General features: G+C 38.7%; 1 protein-coding gene across 2 annotated transcripts in view; it reads left to right on the top strand.

Moving 5' to 3' along the window:
- Positions 1-2,689: 2,689 nt before the first annotated feature.
- nampt2 (nicotinamide phosphoribosyltransferase 2) overlaps positions 2,690-24,444 on the top strand; it is a 33,932-nt gene continuing 12,177 nt past the window's right edge. The window contains exons 1-7 of one of the 2 annotated variants that reach the window (XM_040159452.1): positions 2,690-3,058; positions 9,459-9,594; positions 10,077-10,180; positions 10,292-10,420; positions 15,564-15,722; positions 17,038-17,168; positions 17,827-18,052. In XM_040159452.1, coding sequence (XP_040015386.1) covers positions 3,011-3,058; positions 9,459-9,594; positions 10,077-10,180; positions 10,292-10,420; positions 15,564-15,722; positions 17,038-17,168; positions 17,827-18,052 — 933 coding nt within the window. In that variant the 5' untranslated portion in view covers positions 2,690-3,010. The remainder of the gene's footprint in view (positions 3,059-9,458; positions 9,595-10,076; positions 10,181-10,291; positions 10,421-15,563; positions 15,723-17,037; positions 17,169-17,826; positions 18,053-24,444) is intronic. The other variant, XM_040159453.1, reaches the window with a different exon arrangement.

Here is a 24,444-nt window from a genome sequence, read left to right as displayed (position 1 = left end):
GATTACTGTAGCTACATTTTTGAGGAGGCGCAGCAGCTATGGCATAGCTTATATGGCACAGCTATAGTGACTGTGTGAATAGGTTCCATAGTTACAGCGTAACCACTTCAAAAAGAAAACGTATTCATCTCACTTGATTCAATAAACAAAGTTAGAATCCCTGATCATTGTCCAAATTGTGATCTGTGTGGTTTTTAAGTGATAAATAAATCAGTTACCATGGCATTTCATACAGACATTCACAGCCCCCAGAGGATGACTCCTAGTGACTTTGATGGTACTCTGACTTTTCCCCTAAGGCAGCCAGCAGGTCAAATTTTCAGGTATCCTGTGAAATATCAACAGATTTATTGATACTCTGACTTTTCTTGTTGCACCACCACAAGACTGAATTTGAGAGAACTATGAGATGGATTGCCATGATATGTGGTACAGAAAATCGAGACAACCTTGAGATGAACTGTAATAACTGGAGATCCCCTGACTTTTTATTGAGTGCCATCATCAGGTCAAAACAGGTCAAAACAATTTGTCCAGTAATAATTATGGTGCTAAGATAAGACAACTAAGATGGTAAACATTTTACAAATTAAACATCACATAGCATTGTTGTTGTGATTATTTTAGCATGCTGACATTATCATTTTGTGCAGAGCACTGCTGTGTCTAAGTGCACCCCCACAGAGCCACTAGCTTGAATGTAGACCCTTAGTCTTGTTGCATAACTAATTCTGTCTCATCACCTGTAATGTGTTAAATTTTGTTTTATAATAAACATTTACTCACTTTTGTTTTCTTTAACACACATTTGATTCACTTTGTATGTACAAAGAGACAAGTGTAGCAGGGATAAAATCACCATTATTGCGTTGACACCTGCATCATTGTCCTTTGTTCCATACCCAGTGATAATTAGTGAAAAAAGAATTCAATTTGGTCCTCTCCCAATATTTGCCCTTCTAGACTCACGCACTCAAGTGTGAGGGCTCGTGGTTGTCCCATGGTAAAATTGACATATGCTTGAGGGACCACTTGTGTGCTTTATTTTAAAGCGCTACAAGCACACTTTCTGTAAGGCTTCAATCCTGCAGATTAAATACACTCTTTAAGTCCACAATTCTGAAGGCTTTGCTTGAGGGACTATACAACAATTCACAGCAAAATTAAAACATTGGAAAGGAAGTAAGTGGAGCTATAAATAAGAAAAGTTTGCAAGACGAGTCAATATGTTTCTATTAAGCTGTGTGTACATAGCAAGCACTGTGTACAATTGTTTGCTATGTGATGGCACAATAACTTGCAATAACTTGGTTTACCTACTTTGACTCAACAGCTTAAAAAAGTAAATGTTGCACCGCCATCAGACAGGTGCCAGTTCCCCCTGACCAGTATGTCACTATCTATAAAAACAATGTTTGGGTTCAGTCCAAGTCAGAATTTCATACTGGTCCAGTTTCCACTAAAGGAGCTCCTCATTGATCAGAATGAAAGTCACGTTGCTTTGGACTGCAGTGTTGGTAGACAGAAAACTTCTCCATCTTTCCTCCATAAAAGGAATGGCTTATATAAAATGACTGTATTCTATGTTCACACTACCATCACAGAAAAAACAGAATGACAGCATCAATTATCTGTCAGAACACTTAACAACCTCTGGTCTTACATTTTGCCAGAAAGCAACCTCTTGTGTTTGTGACAGTAATTATTGTTTTCTGTATGTAGAAAACACGAAAACAGCAAATCACACTGGTGCAAAACATGTTTGGAGGTCTGAAGGATTGTTGAGTCAACAAAGCAGATTACTTTGACATGGGACACCACAGCTCACGTCCTGTCTCACTCCAACAGTCAGCATTTGTTTCTTTTGACCAATGTTTCCCTAACTGTAACCAAGTAGTTCTACATGCCTAAACATTAATACTGGAAGTAGCACAACATGAGTCAGTGTTGGAATGGTCATGTACTAATTTTGTCATCATGGAATTCCTGTGTATACTTCATTTTGTGATTTCAAGAATATTACGGAGTAAAAACACGACCACAAAAATCTAATATGTAACAAGATGTTGGCCTTAAAGGATTTTTGGTAAACATAATGCTAATGCAGTGTCAGCTTTGGAAAAAATTTGGTGGGGACTTGTGGCCGATAAGAAATCAGTACAGAGTGAAAGAAGTTTAAAAGAAGTTTTTCAGTTTTCGCCAGGCACTCCAGTGAACACAACTGGCAGTGTAATGCATGTTGATGTCTTCATCTTCCCTCTGGTTGGGTATGGTGTCTGCACAGTTGGAGTAGGATGGGGGGAGTAGTGTGAACTTCCCAGGCATTACGTCTTCTTGGTGGACCTCATTTTGTGTCTGCTCTCTCCAGGCCACCATAGGGGGATGCAAAATAACAAGGGACTGCAGTGCAGAGGTAATTGTCCAGTATAAATTTGAGGAGTTTGGGGGGTTTTTTTAACCAAACTTAACAAGCCCATCTATTTGAATTCAGCAAAAGTATTTAAAAAAAATAGTGTTAGTAAGCAATCCGAGTCAATATACAATTCAGGATAAGTTGAAAGACAAACGATAGATACACCGAGCTCACTGTCCAAAATATCGGAGTATTCCTTTAATTTCGTTGCAAAAAAAAACTTCATGTATTTGAATGCAGCATGACGTACCAGGTCAGAAAGGCGGTGAGAGGACGTGCGCTCGGCCAGGCGTACTGAAACCCGCCCCTTTCCCCACAACCCCCCAATTTGCGATATGAATACTTCCCTGATTCGTTTACCAGCGCTGTAACGTCGAAATCTCGATTCACTGGAGAAACACAGGGGTTAAAATCACAATAATTCGTCGCTGAAGGCTTATTTTCCCTGCTGCCTGTGCTTTAGTCTTTCCTAGCCCGGTCTAACATTAGCTACTTGGTCTGGGTCCTGTGTCGCTCTCTTGTTAAGTTGGTACGAGGGCACCGAGACTGAAGTGACATTTAGCTACGTTAACGTAAATTCATTCATCCACAACGACAATGGCAGCGCAGGATTTTAATTTCTTGCTTGCGACGGATTCCTACAAGGTGAGTGGACCCGTTACTCTTGGTTGTCCCCTTTTGTGTCCTTTTGCGGGCTTCTTTCGAGTGAATTTAACTACATTCAATTTATTTTGGGATACATTTAGACACAAATTCCGCCCAGTATCTAACTACGTATAACAGCACATACCAAATAAGGTCAGCTGTTGCATTTTTGGTTAAAATAATGTTTTGACTGTGATACAACGTTGTAGCAGGTGACATTGTGTAAAACCGATTGTAAGGCACCATCATTAATTATTTACACTTATCTGTGTGCATGCAGTAGTTAATAGCGCACCCTACAGTTTTTTAGAACCAGAGACAGAGCTTACAGGGGCTAGGGTTAGATAAGGTTCCATCTGTAGACAAGTAATAAAAAACTGAATCCATGAAACCTTATCTGAGAAGGTATGACTTGACGAGGAAGGGCCATCTGTGGACATCTTTACTGGTCATGATGTAATGCCTGAGTTTCGTTACCACTTTACCAAAACCATTATTCACGTCCTCCTTTACTTAGTAAAAGCGCGTTTTTATAAACATTTTTATTCAGACCATTTTTCCTAGCTTTATCTTATTGTGAGTGTCAAAATGAAAAAATACAGGCTAGTTTTAATGAAGTAACATTGCTCAGAGAATTCATAAACAAGGCTACGATTGACCGAGAAATCTTAAGTACAGTACAGATTTTGGTGCTACAGACATGGCCAGATCTACCACGTGCGCACTCAGGGGCTCAGTAATTTCAAATTATCCTAAATGTGTCAACACTGCAGCAGGGGCCCACACTTGCCTTTGACTTAGTTCTGATAGATAGATAGATAGATAGATATGCTGCTAATGAGATTACAGAAAATCTTTGTAGAAATAAGAAAACAGTGTTAAAAGTTGAAACAGTCACTATTAATTTGTCTCAAAGTGCTAACCTCAGGGGAATGGTATGACAGAAAGAATGTAACATTTCTTTTTTGCTGAAAACTATGAAAGACAAGGACATTTCAGGAGTCCCAGGAGGCCCAGGACTCCAGTTTGATGAACAAAGACATAAATTCTGAAGGGCAAGTCATGGTTGGATTAATTTAATTATAATGCATAGCCAGTAATGCTCACTCTCTTTGTCTAATGTAGTTGTATCACAGAGCCCAACCCTCCATTGACTATTTTGCTTTCAGTTTCATTTAAGTGAAACCAATGTTGTTTCAGTGTTTCTTGTCAGTCAAACCTAAATTTCAGATGTGAGTCACTCCATTGCTTGAGCAGGCTGTGCTGGCATATATAGAATGGCATATGCTCAGCTCGGTAGAGTTAAATGTCAGATGTCATTCAAAGGTTTGCACTGCAGCCAGATGGCAAAGGTCTGGATGATGACCAACTGGCCTTTTTATTAGTTTCAACAACCCCTGCAAACCAGTCCAAAGCAGCAGCACAGCCAAGAGGATTCCTCCAATGTGTCTGTCATCACAATCACATAATAGAAACTGATTTGGAACATGATGAGCTCATCTGAAAGTCCACTGAGGTTACCAGGCTTAAAGCACAGGACTTTACATGATTAAAAAAAAAAAAAAAAGTAAATACTAATATAAATGACTACTAATATAAAAATTAATAATTAGTCTTTTTACTGCCCCAGCAGCATAATATGACAACCCCCCCAAACTGCCTCTCTGCCTCCCATGTAATCATCATTTTTATTTTATTTTTCCAGACATTTGCATTTTAGACACAGACATGAGACACTGTTGTCAACAGCAAGAACACATACTGCATCGGGCATTCAGACCAAAAACAGAGGAGCTACCACGTTTGAACTATGAAAATCCTCATTAACTCATCTAGAAATATTCATTTAAATGTGCCCAACATTTCAGCCACATATACAGTACAGTGCAGTACAGTACAGTACAGTGGATGTTTGGGTTTTAAAGGTGACCACAAGCACAACTATAAGCTGGTTCTTTACATCATTGACTGTGTGTCCTTGTTCATGTCAACCAATTTCCCACGAAAATTGGTTTGTAGAAATTCAAAACACCAATGTTCAATGGTATTGATCACTTTAGTTACCAGTTGACAGTTTAGATAATTGCTTCACTCATTAAATATGTGGCCCTTGCTGCCTGATGTAGCAGATCTGCTTGTTAGGTTAATATTTTGTTTCAGAAAAATTTAGTATTTTTTCTGACATCAGTATAGACGTTCTGTATGTCAGGTGAGGGTCTGTGCCTCCTCTGTAATGAGCTGCAGGATGCCCTGTCAATAGTGTCTCATTTCTGTGACAGTATCAGTTTATAACGGATTTTCACATGGGAGGTAAACTGGATGTGCATGAAGTTATGTTACAATTGTGAAGTATCTGTGGGGTATCCATACATTTAAGATTCCCTAGCAGCATGGTTCTATGGATGGCAGGTTCCATCAGCAGGTCGGTCCACCACTTTGGTCCAAAATAGAACTAGTAGGGCTGTCAGTTTTTCAGTTTTTTTCTGTTTTCAGTTTTTTTTAAAAGGCAGTCAGATTAGGTTGTACACTTGACATTTCCCCGTTTGTCTATGGTGCCTCCGCTGCCATGTCATTTGTCATTGTAGTGTAAGACAGCTGCTTTGTACAAAGTCGACAAACAGACTTTGTAAGTTACTATGCCATCCCCAGTGTAGAACCCAAAATACTTACATGCACTGCTTCACACATGCTTTTATGTCTCAATTGTCTGCTTAAGATGGCTTTGCTCACTACTGTCCTCTGTTGTCTTAGCAAACAACATAACATTACTAACATAGTTTACTGTCAATAGGATATCCATAGGTCAAGCTGATGCTGAAGTTTTAGAGCACCCTCTGCTGGATCATGAGGCAAACTATTTCAAATGGTCTGTTGCGCTTATAGACCGTAAATTTTGAAATTGAGCAGGTCATTACAGTTCGAATAGTAGCTTTTCCCCACACATTCGAACGTATGAATTTCGACTAAAAAGTTACAGCCCAACGAGCTAGACTTGGCCAGGCTGATGTATCAGCCGATATTAGCATATTGCAAAGATACTCTGGCTTAACACTTTATTGTGTTGTAGATTTAATTTTAAATAGATCAATGGTAAGCTCTTCCTTTTTATTTGTAAGCACTAAGTACAATATTAAACATAAATATTACCGTTTGATTTATGTTTCCCTGAACACTTTAAGCTCAAAACTTTAAGATGCAGACATCCTCCTCTTCCTCAGCTTTGCACAGATTAATGGATATCAGCGATTTACACAGTGGATCCACGTGACACTATTTTAGCGAAATCATGTTTGTTAACTATTTCTTTGTTTTGGGTTTGATTTTATGACAGGTAGATGGTGTTTGCTTAAATGCAATTCTACAGCCAATATTTTCAGATGTCCAAAACTTTCCATCAGCACTTGAATACACCACACATACCCTCAAACAGAGCCCTTGAGATGAAAGAGTTATGACAGCCAGGGGTGAAAAACAACAGATCACGTGACTCATGTTGCTTAGAATAGTTCCAAGCATGTGATTCCGATCTATTGTGTTCAATTGGGAAAAACAGGATTTACCAGCAAACAAGAATGTTTGATGACTTGCACAGCCTTGCAAACTAATTCTGTGTATTGTAAATCAATGACCGATGTTTGTAATATTAAATATTTGTAGTAGTGAATTATTAATTATGGAAGACATGGATTAGAGTGAAACAGTACCACAGGCTACTCCAACTACTGTAATAGCTGATATCATATCTTGTTGTAATTTTTCTGACTTTCAGATACCAATATTAATATAATATTTCCATTAAATTAAACAAAGGTAGTTATAGACTAATATGAATATACCCTACAATAAAAGGCCCTCATTCGTTCAGGTTTTGTTCAGGTATACTGATGCTTATGCTAGTCTCTTCAATTGTAACAAGTACCTACACCGGGAGAAATGCAAATCATTAAATAACTTATGTACTAAGTAATGAACACTGTACTGTTAGTAATTTTGAAATCAATTTTAATTTCATTCAAGCGATATATATCTATATCTCATTGACTTCGACCATGGCATGGTCGTTGGTGCTAGATGGGCTGGTCGGGCTGTCAGCCAAGATCAGAAATCTGAAGCTGCGATGCACACAGGTTCACCAAAACTTGACAGTTGAAGACTTGAAAAACATAGCCTGATATGATGAAACTGGATTTCTGCTGAGGCACACAAAATGGTAGGGTCAGAATGTCGTATCGACAGCACGAGTCCATGGACCCAACCTGCCTTGTGTCAACAGTCCAGGCTGGTGGTGGTGCTGTAATGGTGTGGGGATTGTTTTCTTACAACAGTTTGGCCCCCTTAATACCAATCAATCATGGCAACAATACTCACCCTATCTGAGTATTGTTGCTGACCATGTGCATCCCTTTATGGCCACAATTTACCTTCGTCTAATGGCTAGTTCTAGCGTGATAATGCACCAAGTCACTTCAGTGTGATGTTTGATATAAATACTCTCTCTTGAACCATAGCCCAGTCATAATTCAGTCAAACCAGAACACAGATGTCATACACATACAGTTAGGTCTAGTACTATGAAGCACCATCCTATTTGCTTTGCGGCATTTGGCTGAATCTGAGTAGATAGTATAGTCCTATACACCTCAGAATTCATCCTGCTACATCTATCAACAGTCACATCATCAATAAACACCAGTGACCCAGTTCCACTGGCAGCCATACATGCCCATGCCAAAACACTGCCTCCACCATGTTTGACAAATGATGTGGTGGCTTTGGATCATGAGCCGTTCCTTTCCTTCTTTATTATCTTTCCATCTTTCTGCTACAAGTTCATCTTGGTTTCATCTGTTCAAAGAATCTTGTTCCAGAATTGGGCAAGCTTTTCTGATGTTTTCTGGTAAAGTCTAAACTGGTTTTTCTGTTCTTGAGTGTTACCAGTGGTTTGCACCTTGTGTTAAACCCTCTGAAGGCGTCTCTTGATTGCCTCCTTGAGAGGGTTCTTGACCTTGCAAAATGTTGTTAAGGGGTTTTTCTTTACCAAGGAAAGAATTCTGTGATCTACCACTTTAGTTGTCTTTTGAGGTCTTCCAAGCCATTTGGTGTTGCTGAGCTCACCAGTGCGTTGCTTCTTTTTTAAGAATGTCCCAAATTGTTGATTTGGCCATTCCTAAAGTTTCTGTTAATAATCCTTATATTTATAATTATGTTGGTTTGTCCAATTACTGTTGAACCTCTGAAAATGAGGGACTATGTATAAAAATGGCTGTAATTCATAAACAGTTAATGGGATATTTTGGTTAAACCCCTTGAATAAAAGCTGAAAGTTTACACTTCAATCACTTCTGGATGACTTTGTTTCAAATCCATTGTGGTGATGTACAGAGGCATAATTACAAAAATTGTGTCACTGTCCAAATACTTATGTACCTAACTGTTAAACAAAAATGAATGGAAAATAAACTTTTTAAAAGTTGTTTTACTTTAGCAATATATTTTTGACAGAATTGAGGTTCAGAACGTCCCATCAATGTGGTTCTTACTGTACATCCATAGTACTTCACATTATGTTAATCTTTTGTTTTTAGTAAAAGCTGTCCAAGGACATGTATGGTACCACTGAGATGCATGGCATCACTGAGTAACCTAACATTCTGAAAATTACAACATGTGACATGTCTAGCTAAGACATGTAGTGACAATACTATAAGCCTGTAGATAAAGTAAAGTAAAATACGCTTTCTCTTCATTCACTTAATTTTGAATGAAATACTACTTCTCTAGCCTTCACTACTTTTTTTTACTTGAACCTACTTGGAGCACTAATCTTAAAACTGCTTCCAGTAAAGACCGTGCTTGTGTGCGAGTTTTCCATGTTTAGTAACTTCGGTGATTCTGGGTTCTCCTGAAGTTAGAGAAGGATGATAGGAGAGATAACTTAAATAGGAGGCAGGAGGAGATAGAAGAATGCAGAGTAAATGTTTCTTGGAGCCATTTCTTCAAGTGACTGGTCATTGCTGTTGATTATTCAATTAGTGCTATAGGAGCATAAAGAGAGACTTGTGCTTTAAGCTGTCATCATTCCTTCCCACATTGATCCAGAAAACATGCTTACTATACACGCAAGCATCACGTTGAGTAGACAATCCTCCAGTTTACAGCTTATCATTAGTGAACTTACTAGGGTTTTATTTCATGCTTTTTCACAATACAAATCTGTTTGGCGTGATAAGATTAGGAAGTGATGAATGAGCATTACAGATACTGCCAGTTATTATTAGAAATTACAGGAATGGGAAAGTGGTCTTGGAAACTGTACATTGTAACATGTTTACTCAGTTATTCTGTTTTTCGGATTTTGCCTGCTAGCTGGTTGTGCTTGATTTCTATCTGTTTCTTTCAGATCACACACTACAAACAGTATCCTCCAAACGTCAGCAAAATCTACTCCTACTTTGAATGCAGAAGAAAGAAAGGTTCCCAGTTTAGTGAAGTGGTGTTCTTCGGTCTTCAGTATCTGCTGAAGAAGTACCTCACAGGTACATTCACATCCTCTCTTTTGATGTAGGAATAAATTGACCAATTAACCACTCCTGAAAGGAGTGCCTTGTAATAAAACTGCCATGCAGCAACATTCCTGTGTACACACACTCCTGTGTGTCCCATGTACCATTAAAATAGCCCAATATATGTATTATATATGTGTTAGTAAAAATGTTGAAAGGGCATCTTCTCATGATTTACCACAAGGCAAAGAAGCAAATGCTTCCTCTTTCAATGGCAGAGAGTAGTACAATGTACTTTGGAGAGTTCACAGGTGGGAGCTAAAATGCTTTTGGTAAATCCAACACTATTGGAAACAAGACAGGTTAACGACACTCATACAGTTTCATGTAAAGTGACTATTGATTAACTAGTATTTGTGCATAGTGCCGGCTGGATAGTTTTCTGGATGTTGAGACAGTCCTGTGTATTTTCTGAATCTGAACGATGTTGTAGTAACTTTGATTGTTTTCAACAGGCCCTGTGGTCACGGAGGAGAAGATTCAGGAAGCCAAACTCTTCTACCAGATGCACTTCAAACAAGCAGTGTTTGATGAAGAAAGCTGGAGGAAAGTCCTCGAGGTATATAAAGAGGCTTTCAACTGTCAGTTGGTCTAGGCAGATTCACAGAGAGGAAGGCATTCATCATCTCACATAAATAACTTGAAGTAAATGTTTTTGTTACTTTGTCAGAAACATGATGGCCGTCTTCCTATCCGGATCAAAGCCGTCCCTGAGGGCAGGATTATACCAAGAGGCAATGTGCTCTTCACTGTGGAAAACACAGATCCCAATTTCTACTGGCTCACCAACTACATTGAGGTAAACTCAAAAATGTTATGTTTGACTTTTCAAATGATGAACGAGTCGAATTAGCATGTTTGTCAGATTACATACACTGCCGGTCAAAAGTTTTAGAACACCCCCATTTTTTAAGTTTTTATTGAAATTTAAGCAGCTCAAGTCCAGCCAATAAACTGCCCAAGGTGTCACTGAAAAATCATGAACAAACTGAAAAATCATGTAAATTTCATAGAAGCCTTTTCCAGGGATTATGAAGATTGGTTAATTTACAGCTTTCCTGCAGCAATGGAAGTAAATGAAGCCTTGAAAGTTAATGCAAACAATTCCTAAAAGTTCCCTAGATTTTGTTTGTTTACTTACAAACCCTCTGTACAAAGGTAGTATTGGAACAAACTTTGTTACTACACCCTCTGGTGCATTATGAGGACAATACTGTACTGCAGGTAGTAGTACTGTATATTGCTATCAGAATGGTGAGAAAAAGGAAGACAAACTGGTTGGGTTCATCGTACAGCAAGATCATGACCCAAAACATTAGAAGAAAAAAAACTAGACCATGGTTTCACATGACAGAAGACCAACACAGTCTCCAGACCTAAACCCCATGGAGCTGGTTTGGGTTGAACTGGACAGAAGGTGAAAGCTACGCAACCTATAAGTGTAATACATTCGTGGAAACTTCTGCGACAGTGTTGGGACAAACTTACTGACAGTATTTCCGTTGTAGAACGAATGTCAAGAGGGTCTGACTGCACAGGCGTTGGGGTTGCGTCTGTCTGTCATAATATGTTATAAATCAACTTTTTTATCCAGTTTTAAGCCACATTTTACGCAACACTTTTTGATCCTGGTTGTTTTACCTATATGTTTTAACAAGGCAAAAGATTTTAGCTATAGGATTTAAGTTTGCCGGCTATGGCTGCCTGCTGCAAGGGGACTCACTGCAGCACAACCCAGCTTGTTTTTAGCTTGGTTGCTAGTTAGCTGAATAGGAATGCACACACTGGGTGTCAAGACACTACAAGCTACCAACCCAAGCTTAAGTTCCATAGCAGGTCCACTTGCTGGGCCTGTGTCAGTAAGTTTTGTTGCTTACCTCTGCTAAAAGCGTATCAACGCTGGTAGTGTGTGGGAAGAATCTCCACACACTACCAGATCCAGGAAGCCGAGAAGTTTGTGGACACCAACACAATCTGTGCCTGAGAGACTGATGCCTCCCCTCCCTGTCCTGTTGCCGATCCTGCCCCTCCGGTCATCGTCCCTGATAAGTCCTGGCTCTGGCTCAGGGCTAAACGTAAAGTCCTCGTCAGGTCTTCTCCATCCCTCGACGAGCCCTTGTCCTCCGTTGGTGCTCGTAGCAAAAAAGGGAGGTGCTCCTTTAGTACACCTCCTCACTGTGATGTTAGGCTGGAAAATAGATTAAATATCTGCAGCCTTAATGATATCCCCCCTTTGGCTCTGCCTCCATCTCCCCTACATTCACATGGGTCTAACCACTCACTGTTGTCCCCTAACCCTCCACCAGCTGTACCCGGGCGTTCCTTCTGCCCCAAGACTCATCACTCCCTGCCACACTTTATACCAGCGCTGTAGAGGGCACTTACTCTCCTCCCTGTCCATTCTTCTCCGTCCAGTCTGTCATCAAAGGTGTAAGTTTCTCCACCGTCCACTCCCCGTCCTACCACTCTCATTATTGGAGATTCCATTGTGAGCAACATTAAGAAAAAAAAATCCGCAGCGACTTTTTCTTTCCAGGTTCTAAGACGTCTGACATTATGGAAAAGATTCCTAGCATTCTGGCAGAACACCAACTCGCCCAGGATGTTGACATCAATGTCGGCTGCAATGACATTTCCAGTCAGACCTCTGAAATTCTAAAACGTGACCTCAGCAAACTCCTGGATTCCTTCATTGTCCTTGGTAAACAGATCTTTACCTTCCTTCCCATCCCCCCACTCATCCACAGCATGAATCGTTTTAGCCGCATTCTAAGCCTCCACTCCCGGCTGCAGCTAGCTCCTCCTTGTGGATATGAGTGTTTACTGCTGCCTCTCTAGGCAACCTCCTGTCTCTGTCTACAAACTTTCCTCCTACAATACTTGTGAACCTTTCTGTCAGCTACCAAATCCCGATACACTGGACACATCACTGTATCCCTGGTAAACCAGGTGTTTTGAGCCGTGGAGTAAATACTGCACATCTTCATCCATTAAAATTTTGTAGAAATAACTGGTCAAAGCAGGCTGCACAGCAAATACTGGTCTCCCCTCAAGTCAAATTTGCCCTAATCAGCGCTCAGCCCCTAGCAAACAAGACCTTTGCTTTAAATGACAGTTTTACATTTCATGAAGTTGGACTTCTTATTTGTAACTGAGACCTAGCTTAACGTTGCTGGTCTCACCTCACTTAGTGATCTTTGTTCTCCCCACTGCAGCTTTTAAATTCCCCAAGGACTACTGGTTGTGGAGTTGGTTTAGCCACTGTTTTTAAAAATTGTTTTAAATGCGGATTTATGCCAGTCGATGTCTACTTTTCTTTTGAGTTGCAACTTTTAAAGTTAAATGTCATTAAAGTTTTTATGGCTTTTGGAATCTTTTAATCTTACTCAATCATTATTGGGTCCAACACATTAGAAAGGGAACACACTAGTTTTTGTGTTATCATCTGGCCTCTCTTTCTCTACCTTTTAACATTGTTGATACTGGTGTTTCTGACCATCTTATGATTATGTTGATTGTTGTGTCCCCTTCCCAGCCGCGCTCCATCAGATGATCTATAAACTCTGCCACTGCCACACACTTCTCCAACACATTGATACTCCCTTACTGACCTTGTATTTTAGAAGCCCTTCCCACCTGCACTGACACACTGTGGAACTAGTTGCTCTTTTCAACTCAGAACTTTGTAGCTCCATTAAAACTAAAAAGACCTAAGGCTAACACTGTCGTTACTCTGTGTTGAATGAGTCCAGCCATGTTCTTAGACAAGCTTGTAGGAGAGCAGCGCGTGAATGGCAAAAAGACAAATTCCAGGTCTCATAGAAAGTTTTTAAAAATTGATTAAAGCTTTACCAAAGCTCTGTTATGCACAATATTATTCTTAACTGTATAATAAAAATGTCCACAGACCTAATATATTGTTTAACACAATCAACTCAATCATAAATCCTACGGCTGCTGCTGTTGCTATGCCTGCTTCTACTACTGAAACATGTGAGAGTCTCGCACATGAATTCCACCTACTGTGCCTGACACATTATACCATCATGTCTCTTTAAGGAGATTTTTTATCACAATTTGTCCCCTTAATTTGGCTGTAATTAATAGCTGTTTAACAAATAGTAGTTGTCATGTCCAATTTCAAACTTGAAGTTGGGCAACCACTATTAAAGAAATCTAGCCTAGACCCCAATGACCATAATAACATCAAGCCCATTTCCAAGCTACTATTTATTTCTAACATTTTGTCTTCTCCCAGTGTTCCTCCTACTTGAACACTTTCAACATTTTTGATAAATTCCAGTCTGGTTTTAGAGCTCTGCACAGTACAGAATCTGCTCTGTTAAAGGTATACAATGACATCTTTCGCTCTGTTGATTTTGGTTCTCGTGCCATTTTAGTTCCACTCAATCTCACAGCAGCATTTGACACAGTCGACAATGACATTCTTTTAAAACGCCTGAAGAGCGAATTTGGTCTACTGGACCCAGTGTGAAATGGCCTGAGTTTACCTGAGAGATAGAACCTTTTCAGTTAGAATAGGGAACTGTTCTTCATCCCCTACTACGAATAAATGTGGCATCCCTCAATATACAATTCTAGGGCCTCTTTTATTTTCACTATACACGCTTCCCCTTGGTGCTATCTTGTATATGGGGTTGACAAATTCCACCCTTTCTTGACTACAAATGATTCAAAATGCAGATGCCAGACTTTTAACTTGTACAAAAAAAAGACAACATATCACTCCTGTTCTGGCACACTTGTATTGATTACCAGTGAAATACAGAATTGATTTTAAAATCTTACTGGTTGTTTATAAATTCCTTAATAGTTTAGCTCCACAATATATTACTGATCTTTTGATTCCATATTCTGCCCCAGGACACTTAGGTCATCCTCACAACAACTCCTTTCAGTTTCAGGAACTATGGTGGCAGACTAACTAACAAATATAGACACCACAGCAACTGTACTTTGGCACAGTTTCATTCATAAAACAAGGAAGTACTGTACACCACTAGTATTACTGTTAGGATGTGTGATGGACATTTGTTGATGTTTATGACATCAAAACATCAAAAACATACCTGACCAGTTTAAAAAAGAGCGAGATATTAAGAGAGAGTGTGAATGCACTAAGAGCATGAGTGAACGAGAGAGAGAGAGAATGATAGAGTGCTAATTAAGGAGAGAAACAAAACTTTTTTTGCTGGTTGTTTCATCAGTTTCACTCTAAAGCAGAAATTAAAAAATCATCAAACACTTAGCAGATCATCACTGTGGAGTTTTCAGTCTTTTTTTCCACCTCTGCATGTCTACTTTTCACCCATTCATTACATCCACTCAAATATCCAAGTCACACAGCAGTATACAAAGAACAACAGGATGAAGACTGCCATCATTTTTTAATCCATTACTGGTCTAATTTGTTTAATCTTCAGATGTGGTAGAAACACCAACAAGAGTATGGAAAAGCTATTTTTAGTTTCCAGTTAAGTTAATGTGGTTCAAATGTTCTTGAATTCTATGAATTCTGGTCCACTTAATGTTTAGGCAGGCAATAATATATTGAACTTGGGTTGAGGAATTAAGAAACAAAGGTTTCTTCCAGTGCTGCCACACTGAGCTCCTTTCCAAGAGGAAATGGGCTAACAGTAACTGAGAATATTAGCTTTGCACAGTAATACTATAACTTGCAGGAATATTTACATTTTTTAATTTAACTGGAGGTAAAAAATGCTGGAATCTTTATCGGGGAAGTTGCTATCTCTATCCCTACAACCTCAGTATTATTATTTAATCTTAACTTTCTCTCTCTCAAAGTGTGGTCTCTCCCTCCTCTTCTACCTGTTTTATTTTTCTTACCAACTGATCACTCATTATCACACTGTTGTTTTTTCTCTCCATACCCATCCACCCTTCCCTCTTGATGGTTCTAGACCATGCTGGTCCAGATGTGGTATCCCATTACAGTAGCCACCATATCCAGGGAGTTCAAAAAGATCCTGGCCAAGCACCTGAAGGCAACCTCAGGAAGCCTGGAAGGCTTGGACCTGAAACTGCATGACTTTGGCTACAGAGGAGTCTCCTCACAGGAGGTCAGGAAGACTTTCACTCCTTGTATTCATTTTGTGAAAAAACAGCATGGAGGTGGAGAAAATCTTAAAAGCAAATCGAATGGGGTTTCTCATTTTATTTCTGTATATTGTCACCTTGCTGCTATTTATGTTGTAGTGTATCTACAGGAAAAATGCTTGCACTATGACGTGAAATTTCTACATCATTAGTGTCACTTATTATCTAGAGATTGTGTGATGTAAGTGGATTCCTTTTTAACAGAAAATCCTGATGTAAATGGCCGATGCAGCAAATTATCATCTTGTGATATCTGCTTTGTGCATATGACTTTGTCATGCTGATGTTATCAAATTATTGCATGATATAAGTACTGTTAACATCACTGATTACAGGCACAAAGGTTAGATTAAGAGAACTCAATGAAAATCAGAGGGAAGGACTTACGTAATAAGCATAACACCGGCATGTAAATTCAGTTATCAGTCTCTTGTACAACTGAGCCACAGAACTGGTGATAGTGTTTTTTCTAAGATTCCAAAGGATTCTAAAGTGAAATTCTCATAGGTCCATCTTACCATTGGGAGGTTGATGTCAACATTTTTAACCCAGGCAGCAGTTTATTTATAATAACATAAAGGCAGAATAGTGTCATTGCAGTTTTAAACTCATGTCTGCGTTTGTCTCTCTAGTAGAGCTGTGAAGGAACTAATCTTTAACACTCAATCTTCAAGCTGAACTGAGTGTACTGAATCATCAGTTCCCTTCTAGAATCATTTGCTTTCTGCATTGGAGCTTCTCTACTTGATGTCTGAAAGTGCCATTATCAGCTAAGCTTAATCTTGATAGCTACCAGATGGACCCAGATATTTCAGTCACTCAGTTATTCGTAAGAATTGTTGAGAAATGTGTTGAAAAATGTTGAAAATACTAATTACTGGAGAGAAAACAATCTTCTTAGTGACTAATAAGGTGTAAGAAAATCATTTAAAGTAACCCAAAATGGTTTGCATTGACTATAATGCAAGTCACCCTCTCTCTGTTGAAATAAATCATGTTTTTTGTCACTTTACACCCACCTGACACAATTTTTTTTTCACTAAATATGCCCCCTTATACATAGTATGAAGGTGTTGGATCAGGGCTAAGCTGAGCTGTCATATATTGTATGTGACTACCTGCATTAAGATCAAGTTACATGATGTCATGTAATAACCCTGATTCATATTAGTGCTAGCTGAGTTATTACCCTTTTAAAATGTTCCTGGTTTGGAACTAAACTCAAAGACACTATTTGAAACAGCAAAGTGATTGATAATTCCATCCTCTACTCTCCAGTCTGCAGCATTAGGTGGAGCAGCTCACTTGGTTAATTTCTGCAGTACAGACACAGTAGCTGGGCTGCTGATGGCTCAAAGATATTATGGCTGCCCGATGGCTGGCTTCTCCATTCCAGCAGCAGAGCACAGGTATAACACACACATGTACTGACACATAAAAATATATATAAAGCATGGATGGACTGCATGCATCAATAAATGTAGTCTTTGAGAACATCGTAATCGATGTGAAAAGATCCTACTTGCAACTTAACTTATTTGGCTTTTAATGTATATTAAATGTTACTAATGTCTACATAAAAAGTGAGAAATGAATTTCATAACCTGTCAGTCTCTATCTTATATAACTTCTATCTTTATTCACATTTGCATGTTTACCTTGGGTAGGTTTGGGGCTTATTTGAAACTAACCCTATATAAATATGCTAATGTAGATGTTTCAAACATTGTACATAATTGGCATAGCAGCCCAGCTTGACCAGTTTAATGAATCCCTTACTTCCCTTCAGAATTATGTAAGAATGCATTTTGATTCTAAATTTGTGACGTACTTGCAATGTGGAAGTGAGGTATTGGCATTAACATTTTTGTACTTGCATAGATTAGATACATGGCCTGTCTTTAAGTTCACCTTTCGGTCTTGATACCTCAAAATTTGCCCAGTTGATGTGTCAGTCAACTGTAAGGAAACTGTAACACCATCAGGGGTTATATTTTAGGATATTAGAGCAAGTATTAAGATCTCCAGCACCATTAGACTGTTGATTGCCTCTTTCCTTTCATCCAGTACCATCATCTCCTGGGGGAGGAGCAGGGAGAAGGAGGCATTTGAGCGAGTCCTGGACCAGTTCTCCTCCGGACCAGTTTCAGTGGTCAGTGACAGCTACGACATCTTTAATGCCTGTAAACACATCTGGGGAGACAAACTGAAGGAGCGAGTCATGGAGCGCAGCCAGGACTCCTGTCTGGTCATCCGGCCAGACTCTGGAGATCCCGCAGAGACTCTTATTGAGGTAAATAAGAGGGCTGGATTAGTCAGTGCTTGGCAACAAAAACAGATATCTAAACTAGACTTGCAGGTAAGCATGACAGGGTCCAACTCAAAGTAGCAAGTAGTATTTTTAGTAGAAAAACATATGCACACTGTTTGCTAGCCCACAGTTATTTATAATTGGATATCAGGATTAGAAAATGAAAATCTGGATAGATCTTATCAGCTACGTCTTAAGTCCAACACGTAAGAGTCTGCTGTGGAATTGTGTGACTTTTGGAGAAAACGTAGTCTTGTAGGCAGTAACTACAGAGGGAGAGAGAGAGAGAGAGAGAGAGAGAGAGAGAAAGAAAGTGAGAGAGAAAGTGAGAGAGAGTGTGAGTGTACTTTATAGGCCACATTGCACTGTCTTTAAGTTCACCTTTCGGTCTTGATACCTCAAAATTTGCCCAGTTGATGTGTCGGTCAACTGTAAGGAAACTTACAGTGCTGCAATTTGGAATTTTGGTTTTCTGTATACTTGGTGGGATGGTACCTTTTCAAATAGTGGAAAAGGTTTGTTAGGTTTTCTGTCTTCCTCAGCAAAGGTCGCCTGCATATCTTGCAGCAGATATCGCTCAGCTGTTTGTCCATCCTTAGGAAACCAAACCTTTTCTAAATCACAGAAGTTATGTGACCTCTGTTGCCCAAATATCCTGATCTTTTGCGGATGTTTGACTCCTCACGGTCGCTCATTTTTCAAACAGCATGGGTCTTTTTACTCCTCTTCTTCTTCTTGTTCTTATTCTTGTTCTTTTTCTTGTTCTTGTTCTTATTCTTATTATTATTGCTATTGTTTACGGTGGCATGAAAAAGTTATGGCATCCCTGGTCCAAATTTCTGTTACCGTGAATAGCTAAGCGAGTAAAAGATTAATTGATTTCCAAAAGGCGTGAATGTTAAAGATGACACGTTTCTTTAATATTTTTATCGAGATTACTTTATTTCCATCTGTTACAGTTTCAAAATAACAAAAAAGCAAAAGAAGTTGAAACAAAATTTTTGTTTGAAACTTATATCAGTATAAACCCATTGAGATGTATCATCTTGTTTTCAAGGGGTCCAAGCAAACACTCATGAAAGCAAATAGTAAGCAGAACAGTACAAGATACAATGATATATAACAAAAATGACAAAATATAAACAACAACATAAAACATAAAAGCTTTTTACCAACTTCCTTAGATACAAAGGGGACTATGAAGAGGATCTGATCACAGCTTTTTTTTACGGGAAGAACAAAAAGCAACAAAAAATTTACATCTTCTATCAAGAGGGAGTCATTTGAGTCTGTCTAACATTGTGCACAGTGGTCTGCACAGTCTTATATATAACATTGAGGGACGAAGATCAGTTTTAGAACCAATTATAGTCCATAATCGGTAGTATAAGTTGTGAAACAATTATCTTTCTAACATTAAATGTAAGACAATGTCTGGAATGATAGAGAAGAACATCAGAATTTGCTTTTTTTTCATGACATGATTGATGTATGGTTTAAGGGGAAGTTCAGAGTCAATCCATACACCTAGATATTTAATTTTTGGCTAGACTGCAACAGCGGGGCCAGCCCTATAAATGCGAAAGTGAGTGAGTGAGTGAGCAAGTGATAAAGTTAAACCACTGGTCAGCCGAATGTCGCATGAGTAAGTGTTGGAGTTTCCCTGTTGTGAATGAATAGGTTTTGATCTAGTCTTGTCTCTACTTTCTGAAGAGATCATCATTAAAAGTTCGAACTAAAGAGAGATTTGAGAATTGAGGTTCTGTCTCACACCAAGAAGAACTGAGTAGGTTTTTTTTTTTTTTCATTGAGCAACAATTTGTTAGCTGACAACCAAGTTTGCAAAATATCACAGTCAGATTGCCGGGCCTCTTGAATTTGTGATATAGAAGCTTTTGATGTAAATATATATTAGTATCATCTGCATATAGTTGTGCAAATCAGTCAGAAAAAAGAGTAGGGGATCATTAATAAAAACAGAGAAAAGAAGGTGGTTCTAAAGTAGAACTTTGAGGCACACCTCTCTACTGAGTAATCAAATCTGATATACACCCTCTTAAAAGAACGCATTGCTTTCTGTAGTGAAGATACAAATTAATGCATTGTTGGCAGCAATGCATGTTGGGAAAGACCGAAGAAACCAAACTGATATTGAGAAAGTATATTATTATTAAGGTACCGTGATAATTGATAAATTGATAAATAAATAATTTTGTCAAATACTAATTGAGATAGGTCTGCAATTATTTGGATCAAGTGTGTCACCACCCTTGTGGAGAGGAGTAATGCGTGCAGATTTTCAAATAGTTGGTATTTCAAATGTATATTCAATCAGATAGGTCAGTGGATAGATAAGACTGAGATGCTAATTTAATGAATCTAGTTTCAATCCCATCAAGTCCGGGACCACTGCTATCTTTCAAATAACGAATGGCATTGAAGACATCATCTTGTCTGCACTTTTTGGAATTAAATTATATCAGACAGTGGAAAAACACTGATTGAATGTGAATGCAGTTAGTGAGGGATTGTTCATTATTGCATGAGCAACTCTAAATTGACTGGCACAACTTTTATCTGATGTATGGAAAATGTCTTTTAATAATAATTAATTTGTGGAAATAATTTTTGTTCCGAATTGATGCAGGCTTAACGTCTGCACTTAACTTTTGACAGTTTCCAGGGGGCATGTTTATCAACTACTTTAGTGAATTCGGAATACAAGAAATCCAAAGCATTTTCAACATGGTATTATTGGAATCTTTCAGAATTAATGGCAGTTAAATCATGAATAAACATATCTGGGTCAATATTTTTTTATACTGTCTAATTTTAACCAATTTTGTTGGTTGGATTTGGGTACTTTTATCTTCCCCAAACAATAAATTACGGAATTGTCCTGAGGCAATCTGACAAAACACCAGCATTGAAATTCTATTTGCATGTGAGACGAGTATCTAGTCAAGTGAAGACTGAGAGGTGGGAGTAACTCTAGTGGGTTCGTTAATTAGTTGTGTTAGGTTCAAGATAGAGAACACAGTTTTATCTTAGCAAGAGGACCTATCTAACTGACCAATTTTTGTGAAGAGTAACACGAAATAATAATTTCATTACTACAATCAATGGAATTAATGATTGAGCTCAAAAAAATAGATGATGGTCTGTATACATTCCCATATTCTCTTGAAGAATTACACTAACAAAAAGACACGCAAAGTATTTTGGATCTACATGAGGTATTATTAGTTCAGAGGCCCATTTTGATGATACATATGTAGCCACACCACCACCTATGTTGCATCTGTCAGCTCTATATAATACATAATTTGGTAGTGTGATTTCATTGTTAGCAATTTTGCTATTCAGCCGAGTTTCAGAGAGTGTAATGATACCTGGTTTGTGGAAGGCAACTCCTGCTCTGATTAAATACATTTTTTTTGGCAGGCTCCTAATATTCATAAGTATAATTTTTAATCCTTTAGTATTATCTACTTTTCAATTGGATAATAATTAGCACTGTCACTGTTCAAACATAAGTTAAAGCCATAGTTTGTACGGAAATATATAAAATGATTTTACAAATAAGACACAATAATAACAAATAGACAAAGGAATATAAACCATATCACAAATACAATAAAATTAAACTGCAGCCAAACATGGTACCTAAAACCAATAGGCCAGGGCATCTCAAAAGTCACAGAAACGGTTTTATGTCATTTATGGCCGTAAAATGTAAATAACCCAAAAAGGAAGTATAACTTAGAGTACCGCTAAATCTTAAACAGAAAAATATCATACCCCGTTCCTCACAGTGATTCATCAAATTTAATTTTATAAGCCTCATCAAGAGATCAACATTACCAGCAGGGAAATGATTGGATGAAGAAAGTAAGAGAAAACAAAAAGATAGAACACACCTCTTCAAGTTCACATTACGACTGCGGGTTCATAAAAGATGGAGAGTTCATGGAAGACATGAAGGCAGCTTTGGCCTCTTTGTGACAGCGAAAAAGCGTCAGTTTGCCATCAGCAACCACACAAATTGTGCATGGATAATGGAGGGGAAGCTCTTTAAGTTAAGTTCACAGAGCTTTCCTTGGCTGTGTCAAAGTAGCAGCACCTCTTCATCAATTCAGCACTGAAGTCTGGGTAAATGTGAATGCGAGTTCCATTATAAAGCAATTCCTTCTTTTCTGTGGAAAGGGCTAAAAGTTTTACTTTATCCTGGAAGTTGAGGAGTTTAATTAGGATGAGCCAAGGATGGGTTCTGTCATCTCGCCCAGTGGTAGGACTGCAGTAAGCCCTTTCGATGACCAGTGGCTCAGGGAAACTCTCTCGCCCCAGGAGCTCCAGAATCAACTCAGACATGGAGCTGATGACATTCCATTCCTCCAACAACTCAGGAACCCGTATAAAGTGGAGGTTTGAGGATCAGCTTCCATTCTCCAGGTCCTCTACTTTGTCGACCAGGTAAGCTGGGTCTGAAGATCCTACATTTGAGCTAACACTTTGCTCCGGCTCAGAAACTTGTTCTGACAAAGTCTGTAATGAAGACTGAATGTCACACAAACTGCTATGAAGGGGAGGCCACCTTTGAGTCAAAATGGTTCAGCACGTCAGTCTTAATATTATGGATGGCATCCCATACTGTTTGTAGGGAGATCTGGCCACCCTCCATTGTCTTTGTGCGCAGCTTACACTCATCAGGAATGATCTGTTCATTTCCAACTACTTAACTTTGACTGAAACTATGAAGTTTCTGGGAGAGTACTCAGTCGTTAATGGTATTCAGGTTCAAATGAACGTTTGTATAGCTACTGAGTCTTGTTGACAAGTTTAAGCACACTTGATCATCTGGTGCGTTAAGTCACGATGCGCCCATCTTTTTGTGTGCAGCAGCATGAAAAAGTTAGGGCACCCCTGGTCAAAATTTCTGTTACTGTGAATAGCTAAGTGAGTAAAAAATTAATTGATTTCTAAAAGGCATAATGTTAAAGATGACACATTTCTGTAATATTTTAAGGAGGAATACTTTTTTATTTCCTTCTTTACCAGTTTCAAAATAACAAAAAAGGAAAAGGGCCCGAAACAAAGGTTTGGACACCCTGCATGGTCAGTACTTAGTAACACCCTCTTTGGTAAGTATCACAGCTTGTAAACGCTTTTTGTAGCAGCTAAGAGTCTTTCAATTCTTGTTTGGGGGATTTTTGCCCATTCTTCTAGTTCTGTGAGATTCTTGGGCATGCAAGGCAGCATGCTTTTGACATCTATCCACAGATTTTAGGTTGGGGGACATGGTTTTTGCAAAACCTTTAGCTTGAGGCTTCTCGAGGTAGTCCATTGTGGATTTTGAGGTGTGTGTTTATTATCATTATCATTATCCTGTTGTAGAGGCCATTCTCTTTTCATTTTCAGGTTTTTACGAATTGTGTGATGTTTGCTTTCCGAATTTTCTGGTATTTAATTGAGTCCATTCTTCCCTCTACCAGTGAAATGTTCCCGTTGCCTGTGCACGATTGATCCACCCCCGTGCTTTACAGTTGGAGAGGCATTCTTTTCATGAAATTCTGAACCCTCTTTTCTCCAAACATATCGTTGCTCATTGAATAACATTTTTTATTTTAACTTTATCAGTCCACAGGACTTGTTTCAAAAATGCATCAGGCTCGTTTAGATGTTCCTTTGCAAACGTCTGAAACTGAATTTTGTGGTGTGGACACAGGAAAGGTTTTCTTCTGATGACACTTCCATGAAGGTCATGTTTGTACAGCTGTCACTTCACAGTAGAGCGGTGCACCTCCACACCAGAGTCTGCTAAATGTTCCTGAAGGTCTTTTGCATTCAAACTATGGTTTTGATTTGCTATCCTTTTAGCAGTCCTCTCTGAAAGTTTTCTTTTTCTTCCAGACCTCAACTTGACCTCCACCTTTCCTGTTAACTGCCATTTCTTAATTACATTACAAACTGAGGAAATGGCTACCTGAAAATGCTTTGCTATCTCTGTATAGCCTTCTCCTGCTTTGTGGGCATCAATTATATTAATTTTTAGAGTGCTAGGCAGCTGCTTAGAGTAGCCCATGGCTGCTGATTGTTGGGACAAGGTTTGAGGAGTAAGAGAATTTATTAAGCTTTGGAATTTGCATCACTTGGCATTTCCTAACAATGACTGTGAACAAGCCATAGCAGTAACAGGCCTGGGTTAAGGTCTGAGTCCTTGGTAAACGTTATCTGAGAGCTCAAATCTCTTAAGAGGCCCAAACTTTTGTATGGTACTCCTGTACTTTATTCACCCTAAAATTGTACAAAACCAAAATAATACCCAAATCTTTCGTAAAATGTTGAAAAGAATGTTAACCTTAACTTATGTGCCT

Source organism: Xiphias gladius, chromosome 21 (genome assembly GCF_016859285.1).
Source record: "Xiphias gladius isolate SHS-SW01 ecotype Sanya breed wild chromosome 21, ASM1685928v1, whole genome shotgun sequence".
Lineage (NCBI taxonomy): Eukaryota > Metazoa > Chordata > Actinopteri > Istiophoriformes > Xiphiidae > Xiphias > Xiphias gladius.
The sequence above is the reverse complement of the archived record's forward strand: the minus strand, read 5'-3'. Positions and strand labels throughout refer to the sequence as shown.